Source organism: Ammodytes marinus, assembly GCF_949987685.1.
Source record: "Ammodytes marinus genome assembly, chromosome: 20".
Taxonomy (NCBI): Eukaryota; Metazoa; Chordata; class Actinopteri; order Uranoscopiformes; family Ammodytidae; genus Ammodytes; species Ammodytes marinus.
In genome coordinates, this window is record NC_137224.1 from 24,824,547 (window position 1) to 24,847,795 (window position 23,249).

At 41.2% G+C, this 23,249-nt stretch overlaps 1 protein-coding gene across 1 annotated transcript in view; it reads left to right on the forward strand.

Moving 5' to 3' along the window:
• ryr2a (ryanodine receptor 2a (cardiac)) overlaps positions 1–23,249 on the forward strand; it is a gene marked incomplete at both ends in the record, with an annotated part of 671,945 nt that overhangs the window by 162,139 nt on the left and 486,557 nt on the right. The window contains 4 exons of the mRNA XM_080049015.1: positions 13,753–13,888; positions 14,267–14,362; positions 19,839–19,957; positions 22,946–23,079. Coding sequence (XP_079905141.1) covers positions 13,753–13,888; positions 14,267–14,362; positions 19,839–19,957; positions 22,946–23,079 — 485 coding nt within the window. The remainder of the gene's footprint in view (positions 1–13,752; positions 13,889–14,266; positions 14,363–19,838; positions 19,958–22,945; positions 23,080–23,249) is intronic.

The window sequence follows — 23,249 nt, forward strand, 5'->3', positions numbered from 1 at the left end:
AATCTGAGAAGACCCTTGACATTACAGATGGTGAGGCAGATTTAGGGCTAGATTTATCGAGCAATGGGTCAATTGTACAATTCAAATCTCCTGCAAGGATTAATCTATGTGTATCTAAATTAGGGAGGGATGACAGAAGCTTATTGGCAAATTCAGCATCGTCCCAATTAGGGGCGTACACGTTTACCAAAAGAACAGGTGTTTGAAATAGGAGGCCCGAGACAATGACATATCGACCATTGGGGTCAGCAATTATAGCAGTTAGTGAGAATTGAGTTTGTTTATTAATCAAAATTGCCACCCCTCTTGATCTGTTATTAAATTTAGAATGGAAGATATGATTAACCCATGCTTTACGAAGTCTGGTGTGGTCCTCTAACCGTAAATGTGTCTCTTGTAGAAACAAAACATCAGTTTTCAATTGTTTAAGATGAGAAAAAATCCTAGACCGTTTCACAGGACCATTCATCCCCTTAACATTCCAGGACACAAACCTAACTGCAGCTCCCCCTATTGGGCTTGTACCCCCTGCATTATTTATCATAGCAGACATCCAAAATGGGTATGATTAGCTCGAACCACATGGTGTATAAGTACATGTATGGTCATAAGTGATGTCCAGTTGTGTAGAAGTAAAAAAGAAAAAAAAAGTATCAATGATAAATAAGTTTTACCATAGCTGTGTGCATCCTTAGAAGATAAAGTGTTGCCATATAAATACAATGTTCCCCAGTTTTCATGAAACTTAAGTTGGAAAACAAAAACAAAAACCCCATTGAACACCCCAAACCTAGATCTTCTTCCCCAAACGAAGAAAACCGCAGGAATTCCCAGATGAAAGACTTCCAAGACATCCAGCGTTGTCTATAACTCCTATCCTAACCTGAGGGTGGCTCCCCTCTCATTAAATGATGTATGTTCTACCTATATACAATTATCTATTTGGCTCACCTTGGGAAAAAATAAAAGGAGGGACCAACTAGATAAAATAAATAAAATGGAAAATAATACAATATATCCCCGGTTTGCATCTGGATCACCAGTGCTCACTGTACGATTACAAAGAGCACGATTGGACTAGAAAAACTATTTCAAATAAATCAGAGTGGCTGGCCTTGTTAAAATAAAATGAATTCAGCCTTTTCAGGACCGATAATGTAACTTATTTTACCCTACTAAAATTGACCATAGTCTGTAAAATGGCCATATGAAAAGTTATGTGTGAAAGCCACACCAACTAAAACATAACTGTGCCATGCTAGAGAATAAAACATAACTGTTGTATATTTAAATCACAGAGGCCCCAGCATTGTTATTGTACCATAAACGAGTATGAACCACATTAGACCACATTAACTTAAATATAATCGTGTCAGTAGGCATGTAGCTTAGTTGAACTTTTTTTTTTTTTTCCCCATACAGTAAATATTAACCAAGCCATATAGCAAACAGTCCCAAATAATCAAAGTGTCTAAGCCGAAAGCTAGGCTTAATTTCACCTTTGCATAGATTGTTTATGCTTCAGCATCGTTTACTCTCCCCAGTGAAGATCATAGAATTCCCTGGCCTTCTCCGGTGTCTCGAAGAACAGCGTCTGTCCGTCGTGCAGGACTCGGAGCCGGGCGGGTTAGATGAGAGCGAACCTGACGCTCTTCTTGTACAGGAGGGATTTCACTTCTTTAAAGGCAGCTTGTTTCTTGCCGAGTTCCGCGCTGACATCCTCATGGAAAAATACCTTGTGTCCCCTGAAGAACAGCTGCTCTCGTTTCCTCGTTATTATGCGGTGTTTGTTTTGGAAGGAGTGGAAGAGAACGAGGAATATCCTCGGCCGTTTGGGGCTGGGGCCGGAGTCCGCGGTCAGCTTGGGTCCCACTCGATGCGCGCGGGAGAGAATGACGGGATGCGGGAAGAATTCTTTTCCCAAGACTTCCTCGAAAAACTCAGTCATGAACTTAACTGTGTCCGGCCCCTCCAGATTCTCAGGGATGCCGACAACTCGCAGATTGGACCTACGGGAGCGATTTTCTAAGTCCTCCACTTTGTTTTTCAGCCTCTCGTTGTCAGCTACAAGTGCGGCGCATGTTGTTTCGATAGCCTCGAACCTGTCGCTGTGGTTGTTTAGCCCTTCTTCCATGTCATGAATGCGTTCTTCGTGGGAATCAAGAGACGACTTTACCCGCTCAAGGGATGCCGAGATTGGTGCCAGTGCCTCGCCTAGTGCTTTTTTCAGGAGGGAGTCCATTGACTGTGCGAGGTCGGAAAGAAGCACCGAGTGGAGCTGAGCAAGATCAGCAGGTAACCTCGAGCGTGGGCTACCTTGTGCGTCCATGTTGTCTTCACTTGTAGCATCTTCGTCCATTTCGGCAGTTTTTTGCCCTCGGCCGTGTCTCCTTGGACTCATTTAGTCGTGCAAAGTTATTTCTTGAAGTACACCGAATCAAACCAAGACTCGCCAAACTTTATGCTCGAAAAATGAGGTAGAAAATAAAAAGTAATTCGGGAGCCACTTCTCGTACGTCTGCTCACTGCATGCTCAAACCGGAAGTCCCGAAATCAAACTTTGAAGCTACTGTTTTCACTGGTTTTAATCATGTCAGGTCATGTCAAACTGTTCTCAAAGTATGGCTTAGCTCCGGCCGGGTAAACACTGTGTTCGCAGTCACGCAGGGTCTCTCTAGTATCGCGAGAGCACGGCAGAGACGGTGGGAGAGCCCCATGGACATATAAAGATAGCCCGGCAGAGAGGTGGGAGGGGCCAGCCAGATCGCACAAATATAGGTCATCCTGAGACCAGAGGACAATCAGGGTATAGAGGCTTGCTAAAATAAATGATCTGAACGGGTTTTTCAGCAAACATCTAAAAAAAATAAGTATTAGGGACTACTTAGACCAGGGGTTCTCAACCTTCTGCAAGCTGGGCCCCCCCCAAAGCTGGGACATTGCAGTTGTGCCCCCCCCCCCCCCCCCCCACCGCCCCTGACAACACCCCCCCCCCCCCACACACACACCACCCTACACAGATAGATAGATAGATAGATAGATAGATAGATAGATAGATAGATAGATAGATAGATAGATAGATAGATAGATAGATAGATAATCTATTATTGTTATTATCACAAGGGCTAGGCCAGTGGCGCACCTTTGAGTTGAACATTGGGTTTAGGGTTGGGGTCCGGAAATTTCTTATATTTTAACGTTAAATTCATCATTCTGGTGCACTTTAAAAGCTAATTATGAGATTGTATCAATGAGACACTAAGGAAATGTTTTTTTTTTTAAATCTCCTTAGAAGAGAAGAAAATAGTAGCCTAAATAGAAACATTTAGAATAGATACAAATGTGTGATTAATTGCGATTTAACTATGACATTTATGTGATTAATTGCGATTAAATGTTTTAATCGTTTGACAGCACTACTATTTATTTATTAATTTATCTGAGGAGCCGTCCCACTTCAACCCCTGGAATAGTAATCATCTGCATTTTGGACAGAAGCTTGCAGGTAGGCGATTTTAATGTGAGATCTGAGCCTGCTTTGCCTTGCAAATAGGGATGGGAATCGAGACCCGGTTCCTCTTCAGAACCGGTGCCGAGTCAACCAATTCCCTGGAATCGTTAACATGCCTGCTTAACGATTCCGCTTATCGGTTCCGCTTGTTGCAAATGTGTCATGACTTGACACTCGCGCTGCTTTGTTTTGGTTCAGAACGCAGCAAACATGGCGTTGAGACAGAATCTCTCCCAATGTTGGTTGTTTTTCACTTGAAAAGACGACAATATGGCCACTTGCAACAATTGTAAAGTTTCCATTTCGTCAAATGACAGGCGCACAAACACGAGCGCAAGCGAGCAGGTGGCGATCCTGACGGTTAAACGTTTAAATGTCCGCTGCCTGTCTAGTCGACACCAGAATTGCCCATTGGACTTGTACATACAATGTGTGAGAATTAACGTGTGTGTAGGCATATGTGTGGGCTAATAAAAGAGGGAGAGAGATAAAAAGGTGAGAGCAGCATAAAGGAAAGCAAAAAGGTTTTCTTGACCGCTGCCTTAAGCCCCACAGTGTTTACTCACGTTCGTCAGCTGGTTTGTTTCTTTTTCCTTCCGTCAGCTGTTCTGCTGCCTTTACGCACGGCGGGTGGAGACGAACCCAAAACAACAAACAGCGGAACTCGGCGGTGATTTTATCATGATCTGTCTATGAACCAACTGTATTCCACAATCTTTTTTTCTTTTTGCGGGGAGCATGCACAAGCATTATTTATGAAAAATAAATAAATAAATAAAATAAAATAAATAAGTGGGGGGCCCCACACTAGGTCTTGAAACGGGCCCCGAGATCGCTAAGGCCGCCCCTGGGCAGCAGCAACAGCAGAGTGGCCTTTTATTGTGGACAGTCTAAGGCACACCTGTGCACTAATCATGATGTCAGATCAGCATCTTGATGTGGCACACCTGTGAGGTGGGATGGATTATCTCAGCAAAGCAGAAGTGCTCACTATCACACATTTAGACAGATTTGTGAACAATGTTTGAGAGAAATGGTAATATTGTGTATCTGGAATGAATTTTAGATCTTTAAGTCCATCTCATGAAAAATGGGAGCAAAAACAAAAGTGTTGCGTTTATATTTTTGTTGAGTTTATCTGCCTTTTTATTTAGTTTACGTCCGTGAAAAAGGTTTGTTGACTAATAATTTTCGTCATAGTCTTAGTCAACGAAATTATCACTGACTGTGTCATTATACTTTAGATAAGCAAATATGGAGCAAATAGTCTGTTAATGTGGGAATTTAACCGGTCTACAGACCTAAACAGACTGCAGCTGCAGTTCTAATAATGTAATTGTGTATAATTTATCTAAACCATGGACATTGCAAGGTTAGGCTGCTCGATTTTGACAAAAATCATAATCATGATTGACATTGTGTAATCACAATTATTATAGACAATTATTAATTGATTTAAGAACTGCAACATGCACTTATTTAACATTTGAAACCATGACTTTAAACATAGCCTATCCTAATTGAACTGAAAACAAGGAAAATGCAAATAGCCTATTTTTAATAATTAAATTAAATAAGTGTCAAAATCTAAATAAACCGTTGCAAATGTTGTTGATAGGGCACATCTTTTGCTAACAGGAATGTGAGGGCATATTTTATTTATATCTCATGAAGCTGGCTGGATAAGCAAGTTGCATTGTAGGCTACAGTGTTCTTAATTGATGACTGTTGTGGTGGCAAGAGTCAAGGAGCTTTAAACTTCCTGTGTTTTTTATTCCTTTATTGCTTGGTCATAGACCACTAGGATTCAACTTAAAGTGAGTAAACTAATTGGTCGTGATGTTTTGAGGTGCAGCTGGGTCGCATATGCTTTTTTTCTCTCTCTCTCTCACGGTCGCGTATGTCATCTGACTCGCGTGTCCGCGCGTAACATATCTTGCACATTATTTTAGTCTATTAGTTTTACCTTTCTTCTCGACCAAAGGCTGCCTTTCTGCCGTCTTCTGGAAGTTTTTCAAAGCTCCCGGCAACACGCACCGTCTCCATCCTACTCTGCACTGTTAAACTGAAAGCTAAACTATCAGGTGAGGGAGGGGCCGATCGCACGGCTGGATGAAAGGTTTGCTGCATTTAAAAGCCTTCACGTCTTCACGTGCGGTACAATGATAGTTTAACTAGGATTATTGTGTTTTAATGATAAAGGGAAGCAATGTTTGTTGTTATCATGTAGTCGCAATGTGTTCTCTCCTCCTGTCGATCATTCACTGTGTTAGTTTCCGGTATTGTGCCGTAAAAATAAAAGCCCCCTGCGATATTTCTTTTCTTTTCTCTCCTTTCCCTATCTATTTTTTTACTCAGTAACGCATGTGATATAAAATGTAGTGAAGTACAATACTTCACAATAAACATACTCAAAGTAAAAGTAAAAGTATAGGTTTTAAAAATCACTTAAAAAATTACAAGTACACGAAAAAACTACTCAATTACAGGAACGCGAGTAAATGTAATTCGCTACTTTACACCCCTGGTTACTGATGGAGTAACCATTTATTCATGGCTGAGTCCTCCATGAGTCTTACATGAGTCCTCCATTTACTCAGGATGAACTGGGAATTAGTTAAGCATCAATTAATGCTGATGAGTGTCTACTTACAGTTTTTTTCGATCGCTAAACCACAGTGGGCACAACTCTAGCTCAATGTGCAAAACTCTAACTACAGTATGCACTACCAACAGTCATTGGAGCTGAACAGTTCACTTCACCTGCAAAACAGGTTCAGTGCAGCAAACACTATGAACCAGCCTCATTGAGATAACACACACTGTCACTCAGAACCTGCTCAGAGTATAAACACTAGCATCAAACCCCAATACACAAATTACAAACTTTTAATCTTTACAGTTTGAATAATATGAGTTATTTCACACAAATTACATAATATTTTCTTTGATGAAAGGGTGAAATTCTTTCACATGAAATTGTTTATTCTATAACATACCATTTTTTTAGGAGAACAAATAGAAATGAAAATCAGAAGTTTGCTTCAATAGATACACATTTTGTATACTTTATTGAAAACATTTCCAAATGTAGTATTTATCTGTGTACATATTCTAAAATTGTAATACAGAAATCAATTCCTGTAATGTTGTTATTTACTGTAAGGATGCAACTCTAAGCTGTTTGTTTGCTGGAAAATGCGTATTACAGATGCAACTTTAGATTTTTGCAGATTGGGTTGCACTCTCAACCCTGCCTATCTCAATGAGAGACCATGATTCACAACAGGGTCTATCAGTGTTTGATTGATGGTTGTGTAGCAATGATAATGAAAATCCTGTTTGCCACAATCTTAATAGTTTATTGTAAGGGAATTTGGTGCGATAGATTTTAGGCTCTAAGTTATTTTCTGTCTTATTTAATGTATTTTCTCTCTCATTCACTTGAAACAAAAGTTTTATCAACAAGCTGGTTTTTCCCATATAGCCGTTTTTCTGAGCTGTTTTTAAAAGTTTTTCTTAGTAAATACCTACACACGTTGTATGGGTAAAGTCGAGAAGGTTGGCTGACTAACTTGTTTGGCTCATTTTACTATTCATTTGAACTGAATGCTGCCTGCTAAGTGTCTGCATACCCCCCAGAAAGTGGGTAGTTGCGCCCCTGTCTATGGAAACCGCCTAACCCACAAAGCAACCAGCATTGTGGGTGACCCCAGCCGCCCCTCACACAGCCTCTTCAGCCTCTTGCCATCTGTTAGACGGTACCACAGCCTCCGGGCCGGCTCCACCAGACTGTCAGGAAGCTCAACTCTCTCCCTTCTCTCCCCTCTGCCCCCACCAACTCTGGACTTAGAAACCTTTGAAAACATTTTATTTAGGGCTGTCAAACGATAACATTATTTAATCAGATTAATCACAGGATTCTGTGGATTAATCACGATAAATTTTACCATTCGAAATATGCCCGAAGAATTCGAATTTTCTCTGTATATTGTTGTATGAACGGAAAGATAAAGGACAGTAGGTGGATATGTACATTTAAAATTAGTATTTTTATTAATTGAAAATCCAAATGATGGTTTTAATACTGAAAATAAATTTAAATCAAACTAAAATATATACTACCACACCATAATTCAATTGGTCTGTCTCTTTACTATGTCTTTGGGAAAATATAGGCTATATAATTAGCCTGGAAATCCAGACCCTGATATCTTGAACGTTAGAGGGTCTGGCCACGATCAATAGTAATTTCCAACTCAAGGGGCGGCTCCTACTCGTGCATTTCAAATGCCACTGCACGCAGTTGGATAGCACTACAACCAATCAGAGCGACGTATTAAGCCCCGTTCGTTTAGCGAACAGCTGTTAAACTGTTAAATTAAACGTTTGCCGTTGTCGGTCGGCAAAACAGAACATTCCACTTACTTGCTAATGAAATATTTGAGTGCCGTCTTCCAAATCGATAAGGGTCGAGGCCAAAGCAGTCTCAAACTCACACAACATATCCGCAGCGATCTTTGATGTTTACTATCACGGCTTCGACGTCGCATGCACGTCACTGTCGTCATCCGGTTACATCCTCCCCAGAGTACCATATAAAGGGCTCTGGCGCACCCATATTAGGTAGAACCAATTGAAACCATAGCCAGATTTCTGGTTTTCTTGATAAAGCTTAAACGGAGCGTGTCCAGACCAACACGCGCAGCAAATTTAATTTGCCAGCGCCTAGTGGCAGGTCTGGGAATGCCAGGCTACTATATAATGGCATTTATTTTGTGAATCTATAGGTTGTGCATTCTTGAATACAACTTGATTACAGTGTGTGTGTGTGTGTGTGTGTGTGTGTGTGTGTGTGTGTGTGTGTGTGTGTGTGTGTGTGTGTGTGTGTGTGTGTGTGTGTGTGTGTGTGTGTGTGTGTGTGTGTGTGTGTGTGTGTGTGTGTGTGTGTGTGTGTGTGTGTGTGTGTGTGTGTGTGTGTGTGTGTGTTTGTACGCGCGAACACGTCCTAGGGGACTGTTCATTTGTGCCAGGAAGCCGACGTTATGAAGCCTGGCTTTGCCCGCCCACCTACTTCCGCCCCAAATCTCATTTTCCCTTCAGTAGTCAGTCTGGGGGTGGGGTGTATTAGTGGGATTCTGCTCGTCCAGAGTTTTGGTTGTCCAATCAGCGAACAGAGCGAGTGGCTGCGAACGATGACGTCGAAGTCGCGCTCCAGTTTCAGTTGAATGCTGCGTTCCTTTACACTCGGAACTCGGAAATTTCCGTCTTGGTAGTTCCGAGTTCCGACCTGTCTGTGTTCCAGTGCATCTGCTCGGGAAAGTATGGACGCCTACAACCAGTGCATCTGCTCGGGAAAGTATGGACGCCTAAAACCTTTCTCATCCAAATAACTAAACGTTGTACTCTAGCAAGTTACCGTTGCCAGGTACCGGTAGATCCATATACTACAATATGTAGTGAAGTTCCCTGAACGCACCGTCAGAAGCCGGCTCACGACCAAACGTTATGCGATTGGTTGGCTAATCCAGAGTGGCACTGAGCAGATGCAATAGTTTTAAACTTCAACAGACACCCGCCTCCAAGTGAGTTTAATTAAATTAAGTGCCAATTACAGCACTTCCAGACCTTCTGTACAAATCAAATGAAGTACGATGGTCTAGTAGCACCAGGCTAGACGTTATGTTGATGTCTAGTCACACACACCTCTGAAAACTGCAGACGTTTGTGTCCTTGCTGGTTCTGAACAGAGCGGACAATGTTTCTCCTCCTGTTGCTCCCGACATCAACTGTCACCCGCGGCAGTTGATTTTATATACTATCTATGCCCCCGACACAGACGTGACCGTTAGCAGTTTAAAACAACGGCATGGGCTAGTGTGCTGTTATGTTTGGCTGCGTGCAGCTACTGATCCTGGGTCAGCCACAACGTTAGAGTGACTGTAGTACAGAGCCGGTGGGATGCACGGGGCGGATCATTCTGCACATGCGTTAATTGCGATAAAAAGATAAACGCGTTAATTCCAGAAATTAATCACCCAGCGTTAGCGCGTTAATTTTGACAGCCCTAATTTTATTACATCATATATTTAATCTATGTTCACCAACATGCTTGACAATGTGTCCAAACCCAACAGAATGATGCATGATTCTTTTAGAATTGTATCACATTCAGTTGAATTTAGGTGAGAATGGGGTAATCTGAGCCACTTTTTACATGTGCTCCCCTCTAAGTGAGCTAAAATGATTTATCACTCAAATTTACACATTTCCCATTAATTCGGGATGTTTCCTAGAAATGGGCATTAGCAGAATTTTTTCAAGACAAAGGGCAGTGAAAATATGATTGTTTTAAAAAAAAGTTGTCATGTGGCTCACTTTACCCCAGCTGTGGGGTAAACTGAGACAGACCAGAAAAATCAAGGGGGTAAAGTGAACCAGCTGGGGGTAAACTGATCCACTTACTTTTTCCACTCTGAAACTACCATAACAACACATATTGTAACAGTAAGAATCCTGAAAGCTAGCCACACATTCCAGAACTAATGTCGGACTAGTAAAAGAATGATGGGGTTTGGTCAATTAAGCAAAGCAAATTTTCTAAACACTTGAAAGTAACTCTGAACAAAATCAAATACAACATATTATAATTCAAAAGGTTTTAATAAGATTAAAATGAAAGATAGAACCAGTTAGATTGGAACACAGTCTGGGGGTCAGAACACAGGACCCTTAGAGCCAGCTTGTGTCTGGGGGTCAAAGCATAGGAAAATCAGAACCAGCTAGAACAGCCTGTGACTCAGAACACAGGAGAAGACCCAACTGGATTATAACATCAGCCTGTCATACTCTACAACTAGGCCTACTCTACATTCCAGCCCTCAAGGTTACAGGGAAAGATAAGAAGGTGCTCTTTCCTTGTGGTTGCCCCAGGTCGTCTTCCTGGTGTATTTCCTTGGCATGATGGCTTTTCTACAATGTGTATGACATTAAAATAAAACATATGTTATATAATATTACATTAAAATATGTTTAAGACTAAACTTAACTTGTGCCTCATGGTGGGGGAAAGTGAGACACTGTCTCACTTTCCCCCACCACCACAATTTGAGAAAAAACTACCTTTCTTAGCATTTCAGGCTAATCTTTAGCTAATATCATCACATGGTTTTTATATGTTGGTAGTTCATCAACACGTTTGATAGAAGTTTTTCTATGTGAATACATTTGCTTTGGCACAACAGTTGATTAAGTTGACAGCAAGAAAATGTACTTTTACATGCAAAATACCTATTTTGTTGAAAAAAACATGCTTACTGTAATGGGTTAGAAAAAGTAGTTCTCCATTGTGTGAAAAGGGTTAAAAATATGAATACATGTGATGCATCAGTAAAAATGTAAAAGAAGGTTTAGTTAGATAAAAATAGACACCCCTTTATTTTTTTTGTTTTTTTACTAAATAATCTATTTTAAAATGTCAGCTTTCTCTATATGACTCACCAAGCCACTAGAGAGCGCACAGCGCCCAGGGGATCATTACCACGGGGGCACGGCACAGCAGAATAAATCCTGCGATCGAGACTAATGAAAGTTTTACTTCGTGTCTCTTGTTTCTTAAACAACAGGTGGGTTAATATTCCTCCAAAATGCACACAGCATACTTTGAAGAGTAAACATGTTAGTTAGGTCATGAGCGTAGTAGTTTCAGTCAGAAAAAGAGTAACGGGTTGTTTTGTGAATGTTTGTGTGATCGTGACCATGAAGCTACATGCTAATGCTGTTAAGCTAGCGGAGCTAGTGGGTTCTTATAAGCTTTATGCTGACATTGGGTTCATGAAGCCATGAGTTTCACCTCGGCACGGTTTAGCCGCTTACAGTTAGTTTATACCAAACGTGGGTTTGTAATATGTGTTTGTGGATTTAATCTATGTATGATCAAGTGACTAGTGTTGTAATGCTATGCTGAGGCACGTGAGTGTGAGGACAATGCAAGGGTGTGACGCCCGTACCGTAGCTAAACAGCTGAATGGGATATGTCATTGTGTGCGAACGTAGACCTGTTAAAGGTGCATTCTGTAATGTTAAGTTGTTTTTGATGAATGAAAAGAAGTTAAATAACAGCTAAATTAGTGCACTTTTTGTATTTTTCTTTTGATAACATTGTGTACTGAGTGAATTAGTTTAACTTAGACCAAAAGAGTAACCTAATAAGAAATTACTTTTTAAGTGTCAAGTAAAATGTTGAATATGTTGAATATGTTTATATTGTTTTTGATATAAGTAAAATTCAGGATGTTTTGAAGTAATAAATGTCCTGGTGCAGAATAAATCCTGCGATCGAGACTAATGAAAGTTTTGCTTCGTGTCTCTTGTTTCTTAAACAACAGGATTTATCACACCCTCTTGGCTACCACCAAGTCAAGGGTGCAACATTACCACAGCACCACGAGGTCCTCTCTGTCAGGGCCATGGGGAAATGAGAGGGGCTTGAAAACATATATCTGACATGACCACAAATGTTTTCCGTTGCCTAGATACAGGGTGGTGCTGCATGTCTTTCTGAGGTTAGAGACTGCAGCGTCTCTATTCACTTATCTGAAACAAAATTCATCTGCATCTGGGCCTTCACAGTGTTTGCAGTTTAAAACTACATCTATCCAGAGGTGGGTCGTAACGCGCTACATTTACTCCGTTACAAATACTTGAGTAACTTTTTGAATAAATTGTAATTTTAGGAGTAGTTTTATTGCAACATACTTTTACTTGAGTAAATATTTGAAGAAAGAACGGTACTTTTACGCCATTCCATTTGGCTACGTGACGGTCGTTACCTTACTCAAATACACACTCACACAATCACAGTGACACAGACTCCCACACACTCGCAATTACAGAGAAACTGTTCTTCTTTGACACATGTCCTGTTCTCCCTGTAGCCTACTCACTTCGCATGCCCCAGTCTGGCTGTGTGAGAGTCTGAGAGTGGTCTCTTTGTTCAGCCACTCTGTAGTTTCATACGTTAAGTGAGTGTGCCAGCAGGTATTGATGTGTAACAAAGTTTAATTTTGTGTTTTATATTTTTGGGGCTAAACACAACCTAGATAATTTTCTCAGGGCCAGTGACATATTGTAGGAATTTGTTTTAAAATGTGTATGTGCAAAACAATTGCAACAGTGTTATAAGTGTATTGGTTTTAATTAATATAATTTTGGACAAGCCTAATTTATTATCATTTTATTTGAAGGGTGATGTATTTAATTTGGCAGATAATTAATGTATTATTGTTTGAGTTCAAGGGTTATTAATTTTATTTTTAAATACCTTATTTATTGTTTTATTTTAAATTATGTTATAGCTCCCATATTATACACTTTTCGGTTCTATTATACACCATATTATATGGTCTTAGTGGTCCCTAATACGTTTTTCTTTAATTGTTTGCTGAAAAAAACTTTCAGATAATTTATTGTACTATGCTGATGTTCAGCTAATCTCACAATGGCCTATTTTTTAAAAAGAGCTGCAGCTCCCCTCGTAAATATACAATCTTTGAGCTGCCCCCGCCCCCTGTCCGGAAGCGAAGCCAGATACGCCTCGCCCTCTGTCTGTCAGGGCCGTGGACCAATAAGAAATAGGGGTGTGGGCTGCACAGTGAAAGCTTCTGGCTTTCCAGTTTGTGAGGTCAGAAAAGGGGAAAATTATGACTGGAGTATATTGGGGGGGAGGGGTGGGGGTTTCAGAAAGGGGGAGAGTGAGAACAGGAGAGATTGTTATTTTTTAAAATATTTTGGCAGTCTCTAGGCACACCGTGGACCCATGGATATGTTAGAACACATTTAAAAAGTGCATTTAGCATAATATGTGACCTTTAACATATCTTTATTTGAACATTGCTGTTTTTTATTATGTTCGTGTCTATTCTGTACCGTTTGTGTTGCGCTGTATATTTCAAAAATAAATCCGGAGTAATTCAGTAGGCCTACTTGTACTCTTGAGTACTTGAGTAGTCTTTTCACTGCATACTTTTTTACTCTTACTCGAGTAATACTTTTTATGAGTACTTTTACTTCTACTTGAGTAATAATAATCTTAAAGTAACTTACTTTTACTTGAGTAAATTTTTTGGCTACTCTGCCCACCTCTGCATCTATCCACTGCCAATACTCTCCCCTTCAGTTAATCAGAACTGTATTAATCCAGTTGAATAAAGCAGTAAAAACCACCCACTGTGTGTGTGTAGGGGATGATCAACCTGGTGCTGGAGTGCATCGACCGTCTCCACGTGTACAGCAGTGCAGCCCATTGCGCTGAGGTGGTGGGCAGGGAGGCAGGAGAGGCCTGGAGCTCCATCCTCAACTCACTCTACCAACTCCTGGGTAAATATATATATATATAAATACACACACACACACACACACACACACACACACAAAGATTGTTATCTAAGTAAGTTTGATAAGTCCTTTTAAGATTTTAATGCGTCGATGACCTACCGTGTCTTGGCTTAACCACTTAAACCACATTAGAATGGCCATCCAGGAAGTTGTCAAATTAAATGAAAGTGAGGATCAGGTTATTCAAATATATGAACATTAACTCAGTGGAAAGAAGAATGTTGCAATCAGAAGACAGAACAACACAGATGTGGAAATAAGACGCAATGAAGAAAATCTGTACTGTACACATGCCCCTCCTCTCCTGTCCATTGTCCTGTCCAACAAACCTCATACATCTTTTTTCACTCCTCCTCCTAGCTGCACTGATCAGAGGAAACAGGAAGAACTGTGCTCAGTTCTCTGCTTCTTTGGACTGGCTGATCAGCAGACTGGAGAGACTGGAAGCCTCCTCTGGTAGGTCAGCTCCTCTCTAACCAAGTGATTCCCAACCCCGGTCCCCAGATCGGTGCCGGTCGTGGACCCGTTTGTACCGGGCCTTGAAATATTTCCATAATATTGAAATATTTCCTTAATAACTGCGCCAAGAGGTGCTCATGGCGCAGTGGTCAGAGCGTCAATAAAGTCAAATGTTTCGGACTTTGTTGCACCTATTGCATATAGCTTATATAGGCCTACAACAACAACAACACAAATGGTGTAAGCAATATGTTTAAAAATGTGTACAAAATGCTATGCTGCTAGGGGTGTAACGATACACGTATTTGTACCGTACCGTGACGGTACAGGCACGTATTTGGTGTTACAGAGGTGGACCGCGGTCCGTTTGTGGCGTACATAGCGTTAATATGGCGAATGTACAGGCTTGTTTTGCGGTGTGGAACTTAAAACTTGTCGTCGGAGTTCCCCCCGGACCATTCAGCCTCCGGCTCGCTCGCACATGCGCAGTAGTAGCCAGCGATTTAGAGTCTGTTATCTTCATGGTGTGCACAGCATGAGGGTGCAGTGTTGCTAACTTAGCAACTTTTCAGACCCTTCTGGCGACTTTTTTTCAAAAAAACGACTAGCGACAAATCTAGCTACTTTTTCTGGTGTTATTGGTGACTTTTGGAGACTCTGTTGCTAAAGCATGTATTGCTCTTTACTTCTAAACGAGCAGCGGCTGCCTCCCGAGGCTTCTGAGCACTGACAGGCGGCCGAGTCCTCATGCAGCAGTCCCTCCCAGCTGTGGTCAGAACAGGAGATACACACCTCTCCGCTCAAGTGTTCCGTTTGCATCACTATTAGCAGTTGTAGCAGCGTTCCCCCCCTCTTCTACAGTCTATGAGTAGTGTAAATAAAAATGTTATACAGTGCTATCGAACAGAGAGCGAACTGCATGGCGAAAGACAACAGGAAACCGGAGCTTGCAGGCGTCCCCCTATTATGCAAATCCCGCTTGAGGGATAACTTCGGATTCCAGTAGAATTATTGAAAACAGTGATAAACGTGTGGAACAATGTCGGCACACAGGTTATTGTTTCACCGCGATCGCCTATGTAGGAGCCAACACGTCGAACATGCATACGCATTTGAAAAGGCACCATCCAGGTCATACTATCACCGTTACTGTGAAGAAAAATCGAGCTGTGCAAACACAGACAGTATTTTCTTTTTTATACTGAAAATACATAAGCTGTCATCTAATTAATGCTGCAGTTGCACTTTTATTTGATAATTGTTATATTTATAAAAGCACTTCAGAGCTTCAGAGAGCTGCAGTAATATTTTATTTTTTTAAAGTCAAAAATACCTTAAAGGATTTCTCTGCAATTTTAGTTTATGCTGCACATTCACTAGTATTTAATAAGTATTGTATTTATTGGAGAATTGCAGCAGTATTCTTTTTAGATTTGTTAGGCCTATGCATTTTATTTGTATGTTACACACTGTCAGCTAGTTACTGACAGCTAAAACTGTTCATTCTCCCTTAACTATGAACCGTACCGTACCGTACCGTGACTTCAAAACCGAGGTACGTACCGATCCGTGACTTTAGTGTACCGTTACACCCCTATATGCTGCATATTCAAATTTTGGCATTGAAATTGGCAACCGGGCCCTGAATTGACCAAAAAAGGTAGGGAACCCGTACTCTAACCAGATAGTCACAATACACAGTGGGATATTGATCCACACTGGACCCAGACCTGCAAACTCATAGGAGGTGAAAAAGGTGACAAACACCCGTCCCTTCTAGGGGGGTCGGGTGTTTTTCGCTGTCCAAACGATTGGCTATTGTTAAATATCATTCACACAACCAGAGTTCTCCACTATTGCCTCCAATGTCCAGCTGGGTGAAAATAATAGCCAGCTGAGATCCTGACCCTCCTAGGGGGGTCCGGGGGTATGCCTCCCCGGGAGATTTCTTTTAAACTTTTTAAAGTGAAATGCATGAATCTGGTGCACTTTGAGAGGGAAATTAAGAGGCTAAATCTGAGGAATTTTGTGTGAACAAATAATTTGGAGACACTGGGTCGGATGAATTAGAAGCTTCTTGGATTTTCCATTAAAATGTTCATTTAAAATAAAATATTATGCAGGGTCCTCTGGGTTGGGCTTGGTGCTCTTTTTCTTTTATGGGACATATTTCTCTGTAATATAGCCTAATGAATACATTTAAATGCAGAGAGAGGAATGAAGCAGAAGAACTCTGTTGTCCAGCTATCTTTTTTTCCACAGACGAGGCTGAAATAGGTTATACAGTGCATGGGCATCTGAGCCCCATTTCCAAATGTTTTTAAATATACTCAATACACACTGGACGTGAACGTGACGTGATCAGTTAAACTTGGATTACCTCCCAGATGAACTGATTAAATTATTGGGCTCTTAACTAGGCTATCTAGATCAAAACATTGTATTCATTTTTGTGTATGATATAATAATATGATGTTAATATCAAACACACAAACTAAAAAATAAAAATAAATTGGGGGTCGGCTCTGATTGTGAGCGCACTGCAGACACTTCATTTCTGCAATGTGCGCTCATTAAACTGTCAGCTTCACTTAAGAGTCCTGTGTGGGTCAACAGCGCAGTGCAAACTATGCAGCATAAAGTTATAACATTCGTCTACGACCGTGATGTTAAATCACCTTCACACAAAGTCTCCGCCCCAGCAAAGCAGCGAGTCGATCGCTGTGACGGTGAAAATCACCGGGACCCGGGAGACCCAGTGAGCGAGTGAGACGCCGCTCAGAAAAAACTCTGTGGTTTGATGGATGAAATCAGTCGGGGATATCCTGCCCGTTAACTTTGTCTACGGGAACGGCTTCCGCGATCTTTTTCTATGTCTCGAGTCTAACAGAGAGCCATGTCGGCAAACTGACAGCGCGACTAAATAAAGGGATTGTACAGTGAGCTGCGTCCCTCCGTATAGTTTCTGTTTCAGTAGGCTGTTACATTAACCTCTGAAGCATTGACAGTGTTTAATCAAAGCCTCTAATTTTTTATTATCAAAAGGGCTTTGATTGAGACTTTTAGCCAATTCTAAAGTCTGAACACACAGCGGCAGCAGTGATGCTTTACGGTGCCCGATCTTTTAACGCTGATTGGACAATACTCATGACGTCTACCAAAGATGTTTTATTGCCAAGATAACGATATTCCCTTGTCTCACACTACGGTAACTCGCCCACACAGTCCAGTCTGGGAAGCGCTGGCTGACTTCTCTGGCAGCTGCCGCTACCCCCCCCCCCCCCCCCCCCCCTCCCAAAAACAAAAACTCTTCGGATCTATACGATTCACGTGGGTCATATATTTTGATTCTAAACGGCGATTTTCGCCGAAAAGCGACGAGTTTGCAGGTATGTGGACCGTCATTAAGTCATAATGTTTAAATCATTTAGATTTTTTCTAAAGCCTCAACAGCGAAATAAATCTGTTGCCTCATTTATAAAGCTTGCTGCGCACAAAAACCTTGTGTAGACAGTAGGGATGGGCATAATTAATCGTTGATCGATCATTGATCGTTAAGAATATTGTCCATCACGTGAAATTGTTATCGATCATATAGCCGTTGTGTTGCGCAGTATGAGTCCCGCAGCACAGCAATGAATTTCACTAGGTGGCAGCACCAAAGTGCAGCAATCATACATGCTGCCAGCAGGGGGAAATACTTAACTAGTAGGAGACAACAGACAACAGAACAGATCTATGCGAGCTGCCATAGATGTCAAAACTTAAAGCTGGGGTGAAGGATTTGGGGAGAAAATGGCAGTTGGGATAGAGATTGAAATTCAAATACCTCAACCGCTCCACTTGTTCTCTTTCAAATCAAATTTAACTTTGACCAATCAGAAATCACATACCCCAGCTTTAAACATGAAGAAGTCAAGGCGAAGTTTGGCATCGAACAGCTTTAGAACCGAAAATAACTAAGTTCATTAAACATTATGAAGCCTAGTATAAGCACAAAACCTTAACAAACCGAATTATGTACCACTTGTACATTGAAGCCTACATCCGACCCTGTTTATCACAACTTCAGCCGGTATTTAGTTTGTTTTCATTTGTCTGTTTTCCTGGTTTACTTTCTGTGCCACTCCCTCCTGCTCTGCACTCCCAGTTAATTACATTCACCTGGTCTGCCCCACACTCACCTGCTCCTCATTAGTCAATCAGCCTCAGTATATATCCCAGTCATTTCCCTCAGTTCTCTGCCAGATCGTCTAGTTTGTCTTATGTGTTTCATAGCTATCCAGCATCCTTATACCTGCCTGTCTGTATACCTGCCTGTATGTTCATGTTTTCGACTCACTCCTTTGGATTTTGGTTTTCCCTTTTGCCTGCCTCTATTGGACTGTTTGCCACGCTACTACCTGGTTTGTCTTCACATGAAAACTTTTGTTGCTGCACCTAAACTATTTTGTGTCATGCTATTGGGTTCTCGTCTGTCCATCCCGGAAACCTGACACTGTTTAACGTGTCACGTTAGCACCGATAGCATTAGCGGCTAACTTTAGCATCTATGCTTTCCTCACACCACATTTTATATAGGGCAACATATAGTCCTACAGGGAGGCTTATACGTGACATTTCACACAATAAAAAGTTGGGCGAAACTGCTTTACAAAGACTATATTGACTGTGCCAATCATGACATGTGATCAGCGCACGTGTGTGTGCCAGTTATAGCAGCGCATGGCATGGGCTTTCTTCCTTCCCAGTCGCTTTCTTTGTGGCCCATGTCAGTCAAAATGCCGTGCTTATTAAGAGCGTCACCATATTCAGGAGCTATTTAGCATTGACCATCTATGGTAGATTGTGGGACGAAACTGGGAGGAGAAGTGGGAGGACAAGCGGCGGAGATCATCCGTGCATAATTCACCGCAGGTGGGTATTTATAAAGGGAAGGTTGCGTGCAACTGTGCGCTGCACATTTTTATAAATCAATAATTTTTTTGCGCAGCACATTCCCGGTTTTGGACGGACGCAATGTTTTGCGATGGGTGCTACGCACACCTTTATAATTGAGGCCCCTGATTTGTTTGTAATCCCTTTAAGTCATTTCTTTAAATAAATGCAGTCTACAATAACCATTCCACTTCAATGAGTTTTGACTTGTTTTTTGAAAGGGGAAATGTAATGACCACTTTCTACCAGGGGTGTCACAAAATCCACTCCAAAGGCAAAGTTACATTGAACAGCTTTAACTTGTAAGTAAAACCTGATGACCTCCAGAAAATAGCCTTTACTCCAGTGCATTAAACTAACAGTACATTGAGTTGTGATCTGAGACTTTTGAACCTGTCTTAAAGTTAATACAAACAAGCCCTTATTGTAAGGATTCTCACCTATCTGGACCAGTTAGCAGCTACTGTTAGCCTTACGGCCTTTGTTTCTTATGTTTACTGTTCATTTTTTACAATAGATATTTGTGTTCATACAGGCATACTGGAGGTGCTACACTGTGTGCTGGTGGAGAGTCCTGAAGCACTGAACATTATAAAAGAGGGACACATCAAATCCATTATATCTCTGCTTGACAAGCATGGACGCAACCACAAGGTAGGGGCAGGCACTCCATTTTTATATGCAGTAAATCTGTATTTACAACAAAAAACTCACCTGTGTGTGCAAGCTTCTATGATATACTTTGAAATCAGTTTCAAAGTTATGTGTGAAAAATCCAAATGTATATTTGTGTGGGCTGTGAAAAGGCCTAAAAGAATCATTGGTCAGAAATGGTCTGATTTGCTTAAAATTAAATTTTTCATGATTCTGTATTTGACCGTTTTTTAAAGTGGCTGTTAAAGGTTAATGTAGAGTCTAATGTAACCCAATGTAATTTAGACTAGGGGTTCCATTACCTAAAATGGACTGGTTAACTAAAATGGAGGATTGACAGACCACAGTACACACATGTGCTTCAATTGATTAAAGGGGTAGTTCAGGATTTTAGACATAGGGCCTTATTCCCAAGTTAGCCTTGGTGTTCTTTATCAGTGGAGACAGTTTTCAACACATTTAATTCAGTCCTTCTAGTTGCAGAGTGCGCTCGTGCTAAGCTAGCGCACGGCATCGGGGGGATACCTAGCCTGCTACTAAAACAGTCTTACCCACTCCACAGTACACCCGAGGCCAATCAATTATAACGCCAGACTATCGATGTAAATGTCTGTGTTGATAGAATAATTTTAGAAATAAAACCAACCTCGCATCGCATGAATTATCGCATTTTGAGGGACTACTTTCTTAGCAGCAGCGGACTTTTACTTTGCTGTGTAACCGAATCACTACAGCAGAAAGTAAACAGAGCAGCGTGGGACAGAAACTGAAACTGCACTGCCACCAGTCTACCGTCATTCTGTCCCGGTTCTCTGCTGCAGCTCCAGCGGGGGCTGTCTCTACAGACGCTCTTTCTCTTTCTGCCCTTTGAGCATCCCTCTCAATTCTTCATCAGTGTATTCCGGCTCGTACAGGTACGGTTCGTTGGATACAACAAATCCCTCATAATCGTCTTCAAAAGCAGACGCATTGGTAAGTCCTCCAAACGTGGCCATATCTTGTTTATTGCATAGGCTAATACAACTCCTTTGTGCACTGTACTCTGCGTCTGTAAGACAGCAGCAGGTAAACAAACTATTATAGAGCCTGTAACCTAGGTATTAGTCCGCCGCTGCCGCAGCCTACAAGGAATAAAGTCCCTCAATGCAATATGCGAGGTTGGTTTTATTTCTAAAATTATTCTATCAACACAGACATTTACATCGATAGTCTGGCGTTATAATTGATTGGCCTCGGGTGTACTGTGGAGTGGGTAAGACTGTTTTAGTAGCAGGCTAGGTATCCCCCCAATGCCGTGCGCTAGCTTAGCACGAGCGCACTCTGCAACTAGAAGGACTGAATTAAATGTGTTGAAAACTGTCTCCACTGATAAAGAACACCAAGGCTAATTTGGGAATAAGGCCCTATGTCTAAAATCCTGAACTACCCCTTTAAGTAGTGAAACACAACACCTTTTTCTTTTAACTTCCATACCTGTTTAGGTGACGCAGAGGGACTGGCCACCCTTATGTTTCTTTGTAATATTGATAGTTAAAATAGTAAGGTTTTAAGCAAACAGAGCTAATTGAGGCTGTAGCTAGTGATGGGTCGTAACGTGCCGAGTAATCCCGGAAGTTTTTGGTGAGGCGCGTATCGATGCTTGTATCGTTTTGGGCGAATCACGTGACTTATGACGTTCGAAGCCTCGTTTGTTCAAGAAGTGCTTCGGGTATTGTGGATCCACTCGCACTTTGCGGGTTAGTGTTGGCGATTTATTGGTTTGGGAGTGATGTAGACGTGGATGTTGTATCAACTTGCTGTGACTTTCTTGTGCACCCCTGCCTCCGCTGTACCATGTGGAAGAGTGTTCTCCAAAGCAGGAGAAGTTGTTTCCAAAAGGGGAAATTGTCTGAACCCCAGCACAGTGGAACACATTTTGTTTCTCAATGAAAATGAACCAAATCCTTAAGTTGCACAAGCACATTCACTGCCCCTTACCTTGTTATAACACTGCGACAGTTTGAAAAAAATTATTCCTGTCATTATGAGTTATTAAATCTATCAATAAAAATATTTATTGATAGATTTATTAGATTTATGTTTTATCATGTTTCATACCCATAATAATACACCAAACAAAATATAAGTTGTATTTAATTTGTAATTAATACAATAATATACAATACATGAAATGCATTTATTAAGATGTATTGATTTATTTACTTGTCAGTCACTCATTCCAATGGCTGCACTGTTGCAGGACAGTATTGAGTGTATTACAAATTGATAGAATTATCTGGCTATTTAACACTGTTTGACCAGCAGGGGGGGTTGTATTGTGTGTTCAAATCGGTTCAAATGAAGCCTCGAGAAATTAACCTTTTTGTGAACCATTTGGCTTTAAGGCTTCAAGGCTTCAAAAAGCTTCATCTGGCCATCACTAGCTGTAGCTAAACTTACCTTTCTGGTTGTTTCCTCAGCAGGGGGTGGTGAGCTAAAGGGTTCATTGGGCCCAGAGTATCTGCTTAAGAGCTGTTGGATTAAACCAGTGTTACTCATTGCGCAAGCTTTTATTTGTGGCTTGCATGGCAGTAAAAAAATACAGTGACATGATCATGCAGTTAATACAGATATTTCATAAAACATTCAAAACAAGAAGAGCTATAACATATAACCTGTCAGAAAACTAATGTGGCTGCTCTCTTACAAATCATTTTATAACTTTCTTTTTCAACTCTGTTTTATTGTGATTGCTGCACCAAGGGAAGAGCAGGAGTGTTTGGAAAAAGTCCACTAATGATTTTCCAATGGATAGCTCTGAGACTGCTATCTGGAACGCAAGCAGAGTCTCTGATGAGGCTACTCCATGTCATGCCTCACTTTATCCAAACTTCAAGCCTGCGCCCGGCCATCTCAAACCCCAAGATACTTGAATTATGTATAAGTTGATTGTATGGAAGTGTTGTACTGAAAAAATAGTATATTTTCTTGTCTGTTTGTGCCGTCTAGGTTTTAGATGTGTTGTGTTCGCTGTGTGTGTGTCACGGTGTGGCAGTGCGCTCCAACCAGCACCTCATCTGTGACAACTTGCTGCCAGGAAGGGATCTGTTACTCCAAACCCGCCTGATCAACCACGTAAGCAGGTATATATATATGCACACACACACGCACACACACATTTTTACATTGTTATTTTTGTTAAATCAACATAAATATACCTATAGCTCATTGACAGACCGTCCTCTGCTTCGGCATATCCTAATTTATAAAACTATCCTCGGTGTTCTTGCTACATACCTGCAGAAGTATGTCA